Source organism: Centroberyx gerrardi, chromosome 14 (assembly GCF_048128805.1).
Source record: "Centroberyx gerrardi isolate f3 chromosome 14, fCenGer3.hap1.cur.20231027, whole genome shotgun sequence".
NCBI lineage: Eukaryota > Metazoa > Chordata > Actinopteri > Beryciformes > Berycidae > Centroberyx > Centroberyx gerrardi.
In genome coordinates, this window is record NC_136010.1 from 24,685,037 (window position 1) to 24,703,714 (window position 18,678).

The following is an 18,678-nucleotide window of genomic DNA, read 5'->3' on the forward strand; positions in this document are numbered from 1 at the left end:
AAGCTTTCAAAACTCAGTTTAAACTTTTCAAAACTAAGCTTCAAGTTTATTTGAACTTGTGGCAGTGGTCTCTCTCCATACTTCGGGGGCATCCTTCCCTGGGAGAACATTTTTGACAAATATCAACAGCAAATTGCATCAATCTGGTGCACTTTGACATGTATATAAATAGGTCTAAATGAAGCAGCATAGTAAACACTTTGAACAGCAGTCTATACAGGCCTAAAGTGATATACTGTAGTGTGCTGTCTGTCTTTCCTGTAAACCACAACGTTTCACTTTACTCTGAAGTGGTGTGTGTGTGTTGAAGTGTGAACCAGGTGGTATAATTGTAATGATTCCTTCCTATATGGGTCTGGAGTTTGATAGTTAATTCCATGTTCTGTTACATTGAGACTTTGACTCAAGAAGCAAGAGAATACACACGGATTAAAAAAAAATTATTTAAATAAATTCTTTAATCTTTACACACAACGTAATGTTTTGATACTCAGCTCAGTTGATTCCTCCACTTAAGTGTCCAAAGAAATTATTGAATTCAAGGGCATATCTACATGAAGATTCATTAGCAGTGCTTTTCATTTGTCCTTCGTTTATTAATAACATATGTACTATTTTGTTGATATTTGTGTTTGAAGTTGCCACACGTGTTTATTAGTTCATTTGTATAGTTAATTTTCCTTTTTTTTTTTTAACTTTAAAGACACAACACATGTAAACACAGAAACGGAAAATCGGGGACATGACCAGAGGGAGAATAGAAAAACAGACAAACAAATAGACAAATATAGCATCTAGGCGAACGGACAAACAGTACATCCATACATACAAACATACAAACATACATACAAACATACATACGTACGTGAATAGATAAAGCTAATCGATGAAGCATCATTAGCCGGATTATAATAATTGTGCTAGTAAACATAGTAATTGCAGTAGTAATAACAACATTAATAATTGGAACAATTATATTGTTAAAAAGCAAAATGACGGAACCTCGTTACAGTTCCCGGTTAAGTCTTTTCAACCTCAGTGGCGAGAATGGATTCCAGTTCAGCTCTTTGCTCTGCCACTTCCAGCACTCTTCTATTGCATGCTTAGATATACATTTTAAAATCATTACCTCAACAGTATGGCGGGGTTAATGTCGTCTGATTGAGTAACTTTTTGAGAGAGGGTATGGGAGTATTCTCAAGCAGACAATATGGGTTAAAAGCAGAGGGGGGAAAGATTAGCTAGTAAAACAATCCGTAAAATCGTCCGTCCCAGCAAAGTCCTTCCGGGTGATACCTCCTTCATTCGTTGTCATTCTTTGTTCCATAATACATAGTCGTGTCTATCGAAGTCGGTGTTGTATTCGCTCACTCCTGTTTAAAATCTGTCCGTACACGAGTCATAAACACGTCTCAAAGCTGTGCAGTGGGCTGGGGGTGCGGGGGTAAGCATCTTTTGGGGTCAGGCCTGCTCCGGTCTCCGCTGCGTTGTTGTTGCAGTTGAGGCTGACCGGGAGGCTCTGCTGGCGGCAGTTGGGTCGGGAGTTGCGGCGGTGGCGGGGCGGCGGGCGGGGTCGCTGGGGGGCGGGCGGGGCTTGGCGAGGGGCCGCCGGGGCGACGTGGTTGTGGTTGGACTGCGCCGAGTCGTCGTCGGCGTCCGTCTCGTCGATCAGGGGGATGTCGTGGACCGAGTCGTTGATGAGAAACTGCGGGGGGGCCATGAATTCGTGGATGGAGTTCCTGGATTCGGGCTTCTCGATGCCGTCGTACAGAGAGCTACGGAACGCTTTCGCCACTCGGATCTGCGGCGCGTCGCGGGGCGGGACGGACAAGGAGATATGGAGGGAAATGCAAAGAAAACACAGGACGTGTGGTGGAAACAAGCAGAGGGGAAATCAGCATGTTGAGAATGTTGACATTACTTTTGTTTTTGTCTGAACTTTCACTTAGTAGTACTGTAGTTTAAAGGTCATTCTCTCAAGCAGTAATGTAGTGGTAAATAAATAGCTGGCTGACCTATGACCTCCAGTTGATGATCATCATAAGGCAAACAACCGCCAATATAACAACAATCGATTAAATTTTCAGAAAAGCATGAATGTGTTATTTTCCCCCTCAAAAGACCATATCCTCATATAACTTACAGTAGGTTGGAACTACTTACTATAATGTATGAATGTCAAATGATCAGTCAAGTCATGTCAGGCTAAAAAAAGGTAAAGGTAAACTCTATTCTGTAAATAAAAAGGTGGTAAGCCCAGTTTAGGTTTGTTTACCCTCCACTACATCCCTGCTTTGAAGGAGACATAGTGTGAAAAGTTTCATATAAAACTGAGATATCTATTTAAAAATGTGACATCAATCTGCTGGCACAAAAGTGAAACTCATTATGTTTACAAGCTATCTAAAAATGGTGCTTAAAAAAATCTTTTTTTTTCTTCAATGTAATTCTACTGTTCATCACTTCCAGTTCATAGCTAAGACACTGAGAATTCATGAAGTAGTCAGGATGAGGACTACAACAATCACAACATGTACTGTAGGTGGCTGTTTAAAACACAGGAAGACGGCGACAAGCTAAACAACACACAGCATGCACAGACAGAGCGATGGAGCGCTGACACCGGTGTAAAGAAACACATTCAGCACATCATGCACTAGCTGCTCTTGATGTAGAGCAAATAAAGGAAAGGTGGAGCAGCATGAGAAAATGACAGAGGTGACTGGAGTTCTACAAACATTTCTCAGAGGCAGAGCTGCACTGGAGGCAGAAATAATCTGATTGGTTGAGTTAAAACCACAGTTTTCTGGCTGTTATGTTAAAAACTGTGGTTCTTTGGCTCCGCCCACTGAGGTGTAGCTCAACCAATGAGATTATTTCTGCCTCTAGAGCAGCTCTGCCTCTGAGTTTGTACTAAAACTCCAACCTGCAATAATAGATGTAGGGCAACCTATATTATATAGCATCTACTTTGCACTGACCACTTATTTTCCTCTGTGGAATTAAACGTTTTGGATTACTACACATACATGTAGATCATATCAGAGCTGCATTATAGCTGTGTATTTGTTTTTAAGTTATTGCAATTGAAATTCCATTGAATGTGATTTTGGATGGCACAGTGCTACTGATTGAGATCAAGATGATAACTTGTAAAATGATAAGTGGGCAGGGCTAGGTAGGCAACTGCTGCATTTCAGCGCGTTTGAACTGCAGTTTGTGAGGCAAAGTGCTAATATTCTCTTATGAATAGGCCAAAATGGCACAATATTCAACAATTCAATTAACATGGAACACTCTCACTCAAATCAGAATGAGACATTTATATGAACATTAAAGAATATTATCGAGCAGTTCTTGCTATTAGGATATTTTCAATGAGAAGATATACATTTAGTCAATAAAACATTCATTATCACTGAAAATGGGGATTGATGAGTGAAAAAGAATCAAATTCCATGGCCGAGGAAACTGTGGACCAATCCTAAAAGGAAAGCATGCAGTAATGTAAACTGTGACGCTGTAAGCTCTGTGCATGCCTCACACGGTTAAGAACGATTCTTTCCTTATGTTCACTCATTTTACTTCGCAAGCAAATCCACAGTGATCCGTTGTGTACAGCAGGCAAAGCTACAGTGTAAGAAACGGTACAATATTTTTCAAGCAGACACATCTTGCACAACCAAGAATGACCCTTTCTACCTGAAAAAATGAAGTGATGTTTTCGGTAACAAACAAGTAGCAGCATTACCCCATGGGCACGTCATAATGCAAGAAACTAGGCAACACAGAGAGTGTGTTCAACATTGTTGGTTTTGTTTTTCCAAGGAGCCCATTCACTCTGGGTGAATTATTCAAGAACGGGTCCAATTTGCTTTGACGCCCCTATCTCTTGAAACGTCTGGAGGCTGTAAACGTTCGAGTATAGTGCCCACAACTGTCAATATCACTCTAAGATGAGACATTGAAAGAGACATTTTAAGAAGGCGTCCCTCAGTCAGTGGCTCACCTACTGTCAGTCGTTCCACTGAGAAGCGCTAGATGGAAAAACATCCAATGGCTAAGCCTAGTTTATGGAGAGGAGGTTAAGGCTATCCCATGTTTTGGTCCAGAGTTATTCAATGACAACTAGACAAGGAAGGAGGAGGAGGCTGAATGTGGGGACAGATGTTAATGACAATAATGTTAATCAACATTTAATTCAGGGTTGGGGCTCAATTCACCTCAGCTTCAATTCAAGGAGTGAATTGAAATAAAGGATAACTTGTTTATTAGTTGTATAATATTTTGTTGAGATAGTAGGAAGATTACATGTGGTTCAGGTGAGGGTGTTAACCACTATACCTTCTTTGGACTCTTCTTTATTTAAACAGAGTGAAGTCAAATTAATGGACCAAGTGCCTAATACTTCAATCAGTCATACTGGTTGATTTCCTGGAGGTAGAATTGACTGCCAACACTGACAACAAACAGATTCAAAACACACAGGACGTTTCCTTCAGGGACCCTCTTTGCACACGAGACATTCAAGGAACCATGCTGGCACTGAGATTAATGGGGACAAGTGGAATCCAGGGTTATACAGTGCAGACACGGCACCTGAGTTACAGTAACTGACGGCGAAGACACATGGTGTTGAGTTAGACAATGTATGGTTTGAGTAGCCTGCTGACTTTCTGCAAGTATACAAGTTTTTTTTTCTATCAATTTTCAGTGGTGAAACACTCCTAGATGACATCATACCTACAAACCATAAGCGTTCTTGACATCTTGGTTGCTATCATGTGTCGGCTTTACATACAGGATTTACAGTATTTAGGCTTGGCTTTGTAATGGGAACAGTATTAATTTTCTTCTCAACACGTTCAGCTTCTCAATCTCTAGCAATGGGGCTTTGATTTGCTCTGCATGGAGGTGAGTGGGAGACTGAACTGACAACAACACAGTATGGTAAAGATTTAAAGAAAAATAACTTTTGTATAAAAATTGAAATGCTATCATTCTTCTTTTTAAAGGTAGTTGCACACTTGTGTTAATTTAACAAATTAAAAGGAGGTTCAACAATATTCTTCAAAATAAATTAGATTAAATTAGAATTATAAAGATTGATGATAAGAAATTAGTTTTAATAGAATGTAATGTGTGTATCTACAACTAACTACTACACAGCACCACATAACACTTTTAACCCCTTGGTTTCTTGTACAACTAGACAATTACAATAGCAATCTCCAGGTACAGGACATTTATAATAATAGGACATCTTTACTGCCACATTTGTATTTCAGCAACATTCACCGCTCATTTATTTAGCTAAAATTAGAAAATATCACATTTCATAAGAACGTGTATATTAACAAGGGCATCATACAAAAGAGAGAATTAAGTGAAAAAGCAATCTCGGAATGTGAGAGGAACATCTTGAAGATGTTTAGAGGCTGGACCTACATCAGAGAGGAGGGCAAAGATACAGTTAGTCCTCCACTGGGAAGGGAATAAGGCATTTTGGGACATAATTATGAAATTAACTGCGTAACCCATTAACCTGTGAAGAGGAAAGATGGTGACTGAGCAACAAGTCAAAAACGTTGCAGGCATATACTCGAAAGTTTACACGATCTCCATATTTTTTATATATGTCTCCTTTGTAAATCCCCACTTGAGTCTATGGTTCACGTGGGGGCAAATGGCAGTCTATTAGTAATTCAAATTTTGGTAATGCTTTGTTTCCTGATCCCTTTTTTTTTGGTAATCACTTGGTAATTTCCAGACAATTTCTCTATTTATTAAAATGTATTACTACATAAAAAAAACCTAGATACTATAAAATGTACTACAACCAACCATAAAACGTGACTAAAAAAATCACTAAAAAAAGTGAAATGACACCTCCAGTGGTAGCCATGTTTATCTCATCTCCTGTCCCTCTGTGGATATTTCACATATGCAAGCATCTCTTCTTTTACAGTCTACTTTTTAGCAATCACTATAGTTCGGCCATATTGTATTGGGTTGGTTAATGCTGATTAAGGTTTTCACCAACAAAAAAGATTTCAAATAGATTCAAAGTCAGGCCTGATTGTAAATATTTTAGGCCTTGATTTAAACAGCTATATTTTATATTACCCACTTTATTCATAATGCAAATGATTTAGCTGGAAATGCCATGCAAAGATAAACTTGTCTGGAACAGGCTTTTTTTATGTGGGATCTACTGACACATGTGTAACATGTGCCTTTTAATGATTATAGAGGGTTAATTAGGCCCATTTAATGATTTTTATTCTAACTAGTCTGCATAGTCTAGAGAAATTACATTCCCAAGCCACGGCCGTCCTGTAGAGGTCACTATATTTTGCGTGGCAATTACTGGAAACTTCCCTCCTATTTCTGGTGAATTAATAAATGAATTAAGAATTACCAAGTTGTAACAAGAAATGAGAGACCTTGAAACTAGAATTCTTTGAAAAGATTATAATCACGGTCACTATTTTATCATGATTAGGATTCAGTAGTGGGTCAAAAAAGGTGGGCATGCCTGCTTCATTATTCTATCTTTAAGCAATCAGGTCATATGTAAAAGCTTACAGTGTAGCTCTGAATACTGGATGACTGTTTCTAAAAGGTGCAGCAGACAGCAACAATGAAGCAGGTTAAGATCGTGTGGCAGTGAATGAAGATTTGAGGCAATAGAAACATGAACAAAGAAGCACATTCACTAATTTAAGTGCTAGAAAGGTGCATGTAGGATCTGAAATGAGGCCAGTGGGTCACAAGCTGCTCAGGCACGGTCGTGTCATCACACACACACACACACACACACACACACACAGAATCATCAGTCATTCAAACACACTGCACATTTGTTTCATCACAGTATTTGGCAGGCAAGGGTAAATGTCTAATTCTACAGTGTAATTCTCTCATGCTCAATTCTTAAGATGGTGGTCGGGCTGTTTTTTTTGTAGTGTGTCGTTAATGGAGGGAGAAACTCACTCCCAGGCGCACCAGTTGCATTGGCAGTGGAGAGAACTACGTGAGTGGGAGTAGAAATATTGGTTACGTCATGGAGTTGGCTGAGAACAGATGAGCGGCGGCGCACAGCACCCTGAAACGAACCGCTCCTCTTGAAGGTACTCACTACCTCCATCTGTTGGACAGAGAGAGAAGGACATCACAGCGACATGACAAACATTGGCTTTACTTAAGAAAGAAGTCAGCTGTGAAGGAGCAGCGGTTTATGACATCAAAAAGGATGAGAATCTAAACCATCAGGCTTTAAAGGGCCCAAAATGAATAGATATTGATATCATTTGGAGGTGGACATGGTGAATGGGCATGGCAAAAATATTTATAAGAAGATTCTTGGGTGAACCTCCAAGCTTGTACGTATTAGGAAATTTAGGATTCTGGCCACAGCACTTGACCAATAGGAAAAGTGTTTCTTTGATAAGACTATGGGCTCTATTTTCATGACGGTGCATGGCCGGGCTTTGCGTAGGTGAATTGCCATGTTTGTCGGTCGCACATGTATTTTTTCCTGCATGCATCCGTTCGGGATTTTGGTAGGGAAGGCGCAGCAGGGGGCGTGTCAGTAATGATCAAGCAGCGCAGTGCGATTCTGGTGTCAAGGATTACTGGGATTTGCGCTTACGTCAGCCGCCTGCGCAGATCAGGTCAACAGAGCAAGGCACAGTCGTGTTCTGCGCTATTTTCGTGGCTTTACCGAGCGATGCCCTGTTTGTGGATGATATATTGGCCAATTTGACTTATATACACATGGGGCTTTTTGTGTGAATGATTGTCATCCAACACAGAACTGTCAGTATGCACCATGACGCACAGAGTGAGGATTGTGGAGGCGGCCACACATCCCCTATAGATGTCAGGGACTGGCTGGTGGATGCCCCCCTTCCTCTAGCCAAACTGTTCCTGCAGGTTGCCGCCAACTTCTGTTTGGCTCCTCGCCTAATGTCACTGAACCGTTTCCAACATTGGGCAATGATTCTCCTTCGACCAGAGCAACACATTAACCAAATGTGTTATTTCCTCCCAAGCTAATTTAATTTAAGGTGCCGTTAATTCGCTCGTGGTGATTCTGCACCTCCAGCACAAGGTCATCAATTTCCTCTTGGGAGAAACGTTTGTTGGGCGGAACCGCTTCGGAATTCACGAAACTGTCAGAGCTGATAATGTATTCCTCCTAATCCAACCCCGTTTCCGACTGCGACGCAGGTGGGCCGCGCGTCTCTGGCCATGAAGTTACCAAAAATCAGTTGCCACACCCTGTGCACCGTGGAGTCATGAAAATAGAGCCTTGATTGTGCAGAGGTAGAAATACACACTGAGGTAGTTATTTATAAACCTTGATCTTGGTGTGAAAAAGTTTGCAGCTCTACATCAGCTATCAACCTGATGTCCAAACTTTTCCTTGTGGCAGTAACAATATGTTCCATGCTTGAGAGAGATGTTATAACAGCCTAATTCTGAGCCTCATTTATCTGGGCCCATTTTAAATAACCCTCAGATCTAAATGTTACATACGTTACCAGCACAAACCAACTCCTTTAGGTGAGGGGCTTGGATTTGGTTACACTGTACAAGGCACAGACCTAATGTATTTTGCTGTGTCATGTTTTCTGCACACTAAATGAGGAAACTTCAAAGCATCCGTCTATGTCAACTAGTCTTTTAGATTATTTTATGGTATTTCTGCGGCTGGTCATAAGCCAGATTCAAACCCATCACAAGCACAAGGTGGGCACCTTTAAAAATGAGCCACCAGGACAGTCCTACTTTAAGGCAAGGAACTGGAACTCTATCACATGCGTTACAATTCCTAAGGCACTTGCAACTTTTAAATGCAACAAGAGTATGCGATGCAACTTTATGTTATTACATAAAATTTTGTAAAACAGGCTTACGCACAAATTGAAAACAATGAGAACAATGTGAAGAAACAAAACATGGAGCTACAGAGAGAACCCATAACAGAGATGTGGGAGAGGTAGCATTATGTGGAGTGCATCAACTGTACTTGTAATTGAAAAATAGGAGAGTATGTGTTCATAATTAGACTTAAAGACTTGTCTTTGGCATCTGCATCATTGACTGAAGTCCATTGTATCATCAAATAGGCCTACAAAAGAAGTCACAAGAGTTTGGAGAATATATTTCTTAAAGGGTTTTTGTTAATATTGACCAAAAGAACTGGCAGAAATAATGGAGAAAAATATGTGGAAGTGGAATGAAAGTGTTGATGTGTGGAGCGAGATGAAAAAAGTTTAGCACATTGAAGACATTTCAGAATTATTCATAGATTTTATATTGGACGCATTCCATAATGAAGAGAGAATAAGGCTAGGGGACAGATGGATCCAAGTAATATCACTTTCACAATATCATTCTGAATTGAACACCATCGTTCTGTGCTGTATTTACTCCAAACACGGCTGACATGATAAAGGGTCCAGCTGTACCTGAGTCTGGATGCGGTTGAGCCCTCTGAACCACAGGATCTGTCCTCGGCGGAGTTCCCTCTCCGCGTGGTCGATCTCCTCCTCGTCCTCGGCCATGTCATCGTCCAGGATCTCGTCCTCACCCGGCCCATGCCCTGCCTCCTTTAGGCACTTGAGGTGGCTCGTGGGTATGGAGGTGATGACCTGTCGCCGCCAAATAAAGGAAGCGCTGATGTGTGAAATTATTTTCTCACCACATGACCAAGCCAGGACTCAGTTTAAACCCAAAGAAAGCCTTATGCCCACACACCACACTATTCATGTGCAAGTCAATGTGAGCTCTTCAATATCCTGGGTTCCTGGTGCGGCCCTAAAATTCTTTGACTTTCCAGAATTAAATTGGAGCTCTTCCATGACCCTAAAAATGCTCATCCTTCCTGGTTTGTTAATGTTGTTTTTCTCAAGGGGTGACCAGTCTGGTTTCTACTCCAGTTGGGCTGAAAACCACCATGTAATGCAATAAGTCTTGTATATTGCTTTAAAGTTGCCCATTTGTAAAATGTCCTGACTTGCCCTGTCTGGAATACACCTCTCTAAATTTCATGACCTTTCATACCCTGAATATTTGTCCCTCAGGACACAAACTATGTCAAGCAATCTCTCCTGAGTGAAGGAATGAAAGTGTCCAATGCGTGTGTAAAGCATACTACACAGTATATCACATGTCTTGCACATGCATACATAATAAGGTGGAACCAAACACAGTTTTACAGGGAAAAAAAGAAGCCCTCATGTAAAATGAGGTGTTGGCACCTGTCCCCACAGCAGCTCCCCCAGTCCCACGAACAGACACCACAGCCACTGCGCCACGCTGAGAGGGGCACAGCTGAACGGCTTCCCGCCAAACTGCACAATCACAAACTGAACACAACAGAACAGACAGCATCAGTACAGACATTTGACATTAGTATTTGGCATGACTTTAAAGTATTATATGTTGAAGCTATCAAATTCTGTAAGGTAACGTCTGTAAACTGCCACAGCCTCAGTCAAACAAAAGAGACAAGAGAGGCTAACGTTGGTGACTCCAGCTTTCTCTGGATGGGGCGTTCATTACATCACTTATATAGCAGTTGAATTCAACATAAATTGCTTGAGACGTGGTTTCATTTGCTTGAGACGTGGTTTAATTTGCTTGAGACTTGGTTTAATTTGCTTGAGACTTGGTTTAAATTGCTTGAGACTTGGTTTCATTTGCTTGAGACTTGGTTTAAATTGCTTGAGACTTGGTTTTATTTGCTTGAGACTTGGTTTAAATTGCTTGAGACTTGGTTTTATTTGCTGGAGACTTGGTTTAAATTGCTTGAGACTTGGTTTTATTTGCTGGAGACTTGGTTTAAATTGCTTGAGACTTGGTTTTATTTGCTGGAGACTTGGTTTAAATTGCTTGAGACTTGGTTTAATTTGCTGGAGACTTGGTGTAATTTGCTTGAGACTTGGTTTAAATTGCTGGAGACTTGGTTTAAATTGCTTGAGACTTGGTTTAATTTGCTGGAGACTTGGTGTAATTTGCTTGAGACTTGGTTTAAATTGCTACAGACTGAGTAATTTAGGGGCAGTTCCACACTTCACCTATACCGCAATGCAAACCAATCAGTAATCTGCCAATAACTCAGTGAAAAGTCAGCCACATCTACACAGCACACCTGTACTGAGCTGCAGAGTTACAGGTGGCCTACACTAAAGGTCAAATCCACTATGTTCTGGCTCACCTGCACCCCGAAAGTGCCGAAGACGATGCTGCAGAAGATGGGGTTGGAGAAGATGCCGTCAAAGACGTTCCTCTCCCCGTGGATCTTGCGGGCGTTGATCTCATTGAACAGCTGCATGAGCACAAATGTGTTGAAGATGATGGTGTAGTGCTCAGAGGGGGGGGAATGTAATGGTGCATCGCGTCCACAGTCGATGTTGAAGATCTTCTCTCCTGAGATGGGAAATGATGTAAGACCACAATAACCATTTAGGCCTTCAAAGACAATCCACTTACTGAAATGAAAGAAGTAAAATCAAATTCACTTAAAACATGCATCATCCATTTTGAGCAGTGGTTTTCAAAGACTTGGTAAGGATCCAAAAGGAAGATTGAAATGGGCCCCAAATTATTCTCATTATGAAGAACTTGTTATCTAAAGATACTGGAAATATAATGTCCTAGGCTAGATGATTAGCCATAGTGCAGTGGTAGGAGGAGGTGTATATACTGCTGAAGAGATGGGTACACTGTGTCCCAACAATCCTGTATAGTGGAAATTTGGCTGATAGGTGTGTTACAGTGTTTTCCACAAGCACATTGAGCAGCCTGCCAAAGAGAAAAAGTAGCCATCTAGGCAGGTCAGGGGTCATGCTCCCACAGGAAAATGTTTTTGATGAACAAACATTATTTTGGATTGTTTTCATGCATTCTCATACCTTGATTTCATTAATTATTGAGTCATTTTAATATGTCAAAGGGAAATCCATGCAACATTGAAAAGGTGTGTCAACCACACCAGCCTCCTGTCCAGATGCCGGATACTTTAAACTCAGAATTCTAACTTTATTCTTAGAAATAATATTTTCATATGTGGCCCTAATCCTCTTCTGTAAATTCCATAGCTCAATAATGTTTGTCAAATGTTTCTCAACATCTTCCACCATAGTCAGGTTTTCCTCCACCTCCTCCTGCTTCGAGGACAAGCACCAATATATTGTTTGCACAGCTGGCAGCTGGGTGCTTGACTGTCATCTGTCTGAAGGAGCTCCATGACTCCAGTGTGAAGAAAAGAACAATCCAACACACCCAAGCAACTGTCTATTGATGCAACTTTATTTTAGGAGATGGTACTGGTCCATGCACCCTACACAAAACCCCACCACATTGGTTTTGTGACTGAAAATCACAATAAAGTGGTCCTCCAAACTAAAAGTTTTAAATACTACTACCTGTTGATATTTCAGAATGTGCTTTTAAGCTTAGCTGTTATTTTCCTCCATTTCCACCATCTCCTCCATTGCCACTTACCAACAAACAGAAGGGTGAAGATGATAACCAGTTGGTAGACACCATGGCCCAGGATATTCTTCATCATGGTGCGGGAAATGAGAGGGTTGTTGCGGCCGTAGGGTTTCCTCAAGAGCAGGGCTTCAGTGGGAGGCTCAGTGGCCAGTGCCAATGAGGCGAAGGTGTCCATGATCAGGTTCACCCACAGCATCTGGACCGCCTTCAGAGGAGAGTCCTAGAGAGAGAGAGAGAGAGAAATGAAGTGGTTAAAAGCAGTCATAAGAATGGTGTCAGTGTGAAAACAGGCTTTTCCCATCTAAGGACACAGTCTGAATTCATGCAAATGTTTTCAAATTGACTTGGGAGGATACATATTAACTGCTGAGTAAGAACATCTACCTGTCAGCCTAAGGCAAATCTTCCCAGTCTTGTGGTACTCACCCACCAGTGTAATCTGGGTACTCAACATATCTAAGATTCAGCCAAAATAGAATCTCCTCTGGCTAAGGGAAAGACTGCAGCAGGACTTACTCTGCTGTAAAGCCAAGGTCTGACTTATTTCCAGGAAAATGCCTCATGCACATGATGGTTACCTGTGTGATACACGCGCCAGTGAAGGCCACAATGACCGCCACCACATTGACAGTGAGTTGGAACTGCAGGAACTTTGAAATGCTGTCGTAGACGTTCCTGCCCCACATGACGGCTTTGACGATGCTGGAGAAGTTGTCATCAGTCAAGATGATGTCGGAAGCTTCTTTGGCCACGTCCGTACCAGCAATGCCCTAAACACAGACACAGATAAGGTTCCCTTAGACTAGTTCTAACCTCTAACACTATGTTATTGTCTCTGATTATTCGTTTTTACCATCACAGTCATCATCCCCCTCATCATGTCTGCTCCTTCTGAGTGGCAATGTATTGTGGGTTCACAACGGGAAGTTTGGGTTGTTTTTAGCCAAATTAGAGGAAGAGGAAACAGTTTACCAACCCTAGCTTGGGAGGTATTGTAATTGCCCCTCTGTGTGTGTGTGTGTGTGTGTGTGTGTCACACAGCAATAATTCTCACAGTTCTGATCCGAGTTGGCTCAAACTTTGCATATACGTTCACAATTAGGCAAGGACCTGCACTTTGTTTCAGATGCAACAGCTTCAAGTAGCTAAACTGTAATGTAACCAGCAAACATCATTTATCAGATCATCATAAGCATTGCAAAGTATTTTAAAAGGTGTCCCAGGAAGTGACATCCTGAGGTGTATGTGTGTGTGTGTGTGTGTGTGTGTGTGTGTGTGTGTGTGTGTGTGTGGTAGGTAGGGTCTAACTCCGAGGCAGTAAATGTCTCGGAGGAGGTTATATCTGACCCCAGTATCTCTGTGAGAGCAACTGTAAATGTCGGTGGAACAGAACATCAACTTCCACTAACAAATGCCCGAGGTCACCTCTTGAGGGCGCAACAACAGAGACAACGGCAACACTGGACTGAGTTGAAACTTCAAGGGAAGCTAGCATGTCTCCCTGCTGCAGATCACTCTGTCTCCCACACAGTGTTCAAAAGTGTAGCTATAGATGAGAGCATTGTCATCTTCACTATAAAAGCAAGATTACAGGTTTTACCAACTAAGCTTAATCTTTCCATCTGGCTTCCTGACAGTCATGCTCCTTACTGTAAACACCATGGTCACGACCAGATAGTTGAAACCATGTCCCACATCTTAAATGGTTGCCATGTATACAGGGGGCTTTACATATGTAGGCATGACAGAATAGTGGATCTGATATCAAAAGATATCACATCTATCTTCAGGTCTTCTATAATGCTGTATAAGCATTCTGCTGTGAAGCCGAGCATGTTCAGTCTGTGTAGTGAGGATTCAGAAGTGTTCTCTAATATTACAGCTAACACTCCCGATGTTGTTGTTGTCAATGAAAATCTTAGAGAGGTGTTCGTTCTAGAGGTCGGCTGTACTTTTGACTACAGCCTAGAGGAAGCCTTTCTAACTAAGATGCTGAAATATCAACAGCTGGAGCAGACCATTTCACAGCTAGGCTACAAGTGTAAACTTTTAGTTTTCATATTTGGCAGCCTGGGTCATGTGCACAAGCTAGTTGTGAGGGGCCTTCAGATGGCTGGTCTCCCTAAAAGAAGGGCCAAGCAGTTAGCGAGGTATTGTTCAGTATCTGCTATCATTGGTAGCCGCTCAATATGGAGAAGGCGTTGTTTTTTATATCCTTGAAGTAGATTCTGTCTGTTATCCCTCGACCTGCCACTGTTTTCATCTTGTGTGTACGCAACAATGTGGCTGCCAATCAGGCACTTTTGTAACTGACTGACCCAATATCTGATTGCATTAATAGTGTTTATGTCCTTTGTACCTTGTATTTATGTGGACATAAATAAATATTCTAAATGTGAGAAAGTAGACAAAATAATACACTGAGCACACTCGTCAACATTATGACACACTAAGTTTGGTAAACAGACTCACTGCTACATAAACATTACCACACAAAACAACATATACTCAGCATTAATTGCTGAGTGAATGGCTAATAGATAAAATCACTCAAAATGTAATTTCAATGCAGAATTCTGTAATTTGTCAGACTGAGGAGAGACTGAAATTGAGGAAAAAAAGACGTGACCAGTGTCCCTACCACAGCTGTGACATCTGTCTAAAATGAGCCAGGGATTTGTGGACTGACTCAACCGAGTTATAAATTTGGGTCATATTCTCACATTGTAGCAGAGTCTGTTGAAATGTGAAGGGCCTTTAATGGAAAACACTGTCTGGAACTCTTACCATGGCAAAGCCAACATCAGCCTTCTTCAGTGCGGGGCCGTCATTTGTTCCATCTCCTGTCACAGCCACAACCTGCCGCTGCTCTAATACTGTGCTGTCAATGATACCTGCAAGGAAATGAGAAGTGTTTCTACTGTACCCATGGCAACACCTGGAGTACATGGATATTTTTCATGAGATTAAATTAAACTTTAATGGTCCAAATGAGGGAATTGGATCATTACAACAGCAAAGAACAATTTACAGCAAGGGAAAATACAACTGAATTAGAATATATAGTAACATAACACAACTGACAATTGGCACACTGGAAAGTATCAAGTAGAATGATTGCTGGCACAGCAATCACACAAACATAAGAATGGAAAATATGAAATATATGAAATTACAGCATGGATCTAGGGTGTGCATCATAACACTAGTGGAACTTACTGAGACAACAAAAGTGAATGAATAATATATAGACATAATATATAATGAATGAATAATATATAGACATGTAGACAGACATATGCAATGAACAAATGAGGCAAATATTAGAATATGAAGAAAGTAAATGTGTGGATTAATGACAGATGCAGGATGTATAAAATGGGTGTTGTATTTGTATTACTGGCTCAGTTGTCAAGTGAGAAAAAGTAATAAAATTACGACTAAAAAACAAAGAAAACAATATCACATTTAAGCACATTCATTCATTCTACTACCATAGTTAATACACTTTTGCCTCTGGTTTTTCTCCTGTACACAACTACCATTTACTAATCTCCACTTGTGCAGGTCTGGCTTGGAAACACCCACCTTTTACCAAAGTGTGTTTGTCTGAGGGGGAGGACCGAGCCAAAACCCTCAGCTTGGGCCAGATCTTGTCAATGCGCTCTTGCTCAATCTGTTTGGAACATTAATATTGTATAAGTTTGTGTTAGTCAAAGAAATGTATTGGAACGATGTAATTTGGCATACAGAATCACATTTCTTAGTGTACCTCTCCTTTCTCGTTCCTGATTCGTCGATTGAACTCTTTGCCCTCAAGACACAGGAAGTCGTCGCCTGGCTGAATAATGCCACACTTGGCAGCGATGGCGCGTGCGGTGTTAATGTTATCACCTGTCACCATGCGCACTGTGATACCTGCCCGTTGGCATTTCTTGATGGCGTCTGGGACCTGGGAGAAAGGAAGGAGAAATATTAGCGTCATGACTACGCTTATAGGGGGACACAGTCACAAAATCCATTTGGCTTGGCATTTTACTGCCATAGCATGGGCTCCATCATATCATTAGCCTGCGTTCTGGGTCATGGCACCACTGCAGTTAATGGCCACTGAAGCTGGCAGGCACTTTGCATTCAGTACTTGCCCTTGGCATGGCTTGAACCCTGAATCACCAGGATCACATGACCATGAAAGTTCAAAATGCAGTGTCTTCCACCACTTTAAAAGCATCCAATTCAAGCAGCAAATGAAGAATGTTCAGGGGTTTAAATCATGTAGTATCAACCATGTTACACATGCACTGCATGAGTGGAAATGGCAAAACTGGTATTCAACACATCATCAACAATATTTCTGTCTAAATAATAAACAATCCAAAAACTAAGAGACAAAAACTAAGCATGTAAAGAGTGTTTTGGATGCACTTTGGAGGAGCAGGTAGTAACACTGATTTATTTGAAAGTTTGTAATAAGGCAAAGGCACAGGGGGATTTTCCACCTCATCTGCAGTGACAACAATAAATACATGACATATCTGAAAGGTATATTCATAATTCATTCAGATGACTAAGCTGTTATAATCCAAACTGAAATTTATTAGGGGGCGGCAATTGTTCAAATCAAATCACTAAGGCACAGAAGTGCCTCTTAAATTTCCAAGCTAATAAATATTCTTTATTTTATTTATCACTCCCACTGCCACTACATAAACCGGGGCAAGGTTTCATTATGATGAGTTTTGTGCTAAGACATTTTTAATGTTGCCCCAGGCAACTTCACAAATTGGCCGCCCCAAGTAGCAGCAGGATATAACTGTTTGAATTTCTGAGAGTTTGAAGGACTTCATTACCCAGAAATCCTTTAAGGTGATGTCAGTAAACTTCTTAGTGTGTGGTGGGGGAGGAGGTAGTGAAGACTTTGTGACTTGCTGTGGGTTGAGAGGATTTCTTGCCAGTGACCATAGAATATGATTTGGGCAAATCGGGGGAAGCTATGGTGTCTCAATTAGTGTAGATGGGACGCTCTTCTCTGTTGTAGCCCCACTTTGTGATTTAAACTGATAAGACGGCTTTTTAAATAAAAATCTTGCTAAGTGAAACTTTAAGACCCACATAGTGTAACAAAGCGTAACAGCCACTGTGACCTACCTCAGGACGGACAGGGTCCTCAATGCCCACCACAGCAATGCAAACCATGTCGGTCAAGATGTCGGCCTCGTTGTCCCACTCGGGCTCTGGGTTGGAAGGCAAGTCCCGGTAGGCTACACAGATGGTCCGGAGGCCATCGCACGCCATTGGCTCGATCACCTTCTTGACCATTTCGTCCTTGTCACGTGGACGGAAACCCCGCTGTTCGCCCCCCGCCGCCATGACCGATGAACATCTTGCAACATAGAGTACAGGCTATTAATGATAGACAGATTCACTCCAAAACCCAAAGCAATCAATGGCAAGTGGTCCGCTTGCAGGCTAATCACTCTTGGCATTTAACTCACCATACTTTCACCTTCTGAAATGAGAAGCAAATACAAATGTTTTACATGGTACAAAAAAAACAGCGTTTCTCACTCACTTCTTGAGCAGTATCTCGGAAGCACCTTTGCTGTATAGGCGGAAGGATCCATCGGGAAGCTGCACCACGGTGCTCATGGATTTGCGTACAGAGTTGAAGGTGTAGACCTTGTAGAGCTTCTCTTCGGGAATCTGCTCTCGGATGGGGGCGTAGTCTCTCTTCAGATCCAGGACTAAACCCAAGAGGGCGCACTCTGTCTTGTTGCCCACCTGTTTGGGTAGGCCTCCCTCTTTATCTGGTGGCTAGGGAAGAAGAACAGAAAACAGATGATGGTACTGAGATGATGAGAGATGCTTACCTCATATCCCTCCTTAGGTCTGATAGAGGAAACTCTCACCATAATCTTAGAGGTGTAGGCACTGTTGATGGAGATGGAGTTGACCAGCATCTCCAGCACCTTGGGGTTGAGCTGGTCGGGGTCGGGGACTTCGCGGAAGTGATGGTCGCAGGCGTAGGCCTGAACTACCGTCATGCGGTTGGTGGTCAGCGTGCCCGTCTTGTCCGAGCAGATGGCCGTCGCGTTGCCCATAGTCTCGCAGGCATCCAAGTGGCGCACCAGGTTGTTGTCCTTCATCATTTTCTAAAGGCATACA

The 18,678-nt window shown here is 41.7% G+C and overlaps 1 protein-coding gene across 2 annotated transcripts in view; it reads right to left on the reverse strand.

Annotated features, from left to right (window-relative positions):
• Positions 1-1,775: 1,775 nt before the first annotated feature.
• The window catches only part of LOC139932421 (plasma membrane calcium-transporting ATPase 3), a 37,029-nt gene continuing 20,126 nt past the window's right edge, over positions 1,776-18,678 (reverse strand). For both annotated transcript variants that reach the window (XM_071926191.2, XM_071926190.2), the window contains 13 exons: positions 18,423-18,665; positions 18,086-18,327; positions 17,662-17,896; positions 16,286-16,465; positions 16,102-16,189; positions 15,301-15,407; positions 13,092-13,283; positions 12,520-12,733; positions 11,231-11,442; positions 10,272-10,379; positions 9,480-9,662; positions 6,997-7,150; positions 1,776-1,801 (listed from right to left, as the gene is read on the reverse strand). In XM_071926191.2, the coding sequence (XP_071782292.2) occupies positions 1,776-1,801; positions 6,997-7,150; positions 9,480-9,662; positions 10,272-10,379; positions 11,231-11,442; positions 12,520-12,733; positions 13,092-13,283; positions 15,301-15,407; positions 16,102-16,189; positions 16,286-16,465; positions 17,662-17,896; positions 18,086-18,327; positions 18,423-18,665 (2,184 nt within the window). The remainder of the gene's footprint in view (positions 1,802-6,996; positions 7,151-9,479; positions 9,663-10,271; positions 10,380-11,230; positions 11,443-12,519; positions 12,734-13,091; positions 13,284-15,300; positions 15,408-16,101; positions 16,190-16,285; positions 16,466-17,661; positions 17,897-18,085; positions 18,328-18,422; positions 18,666-18,678) is intronic.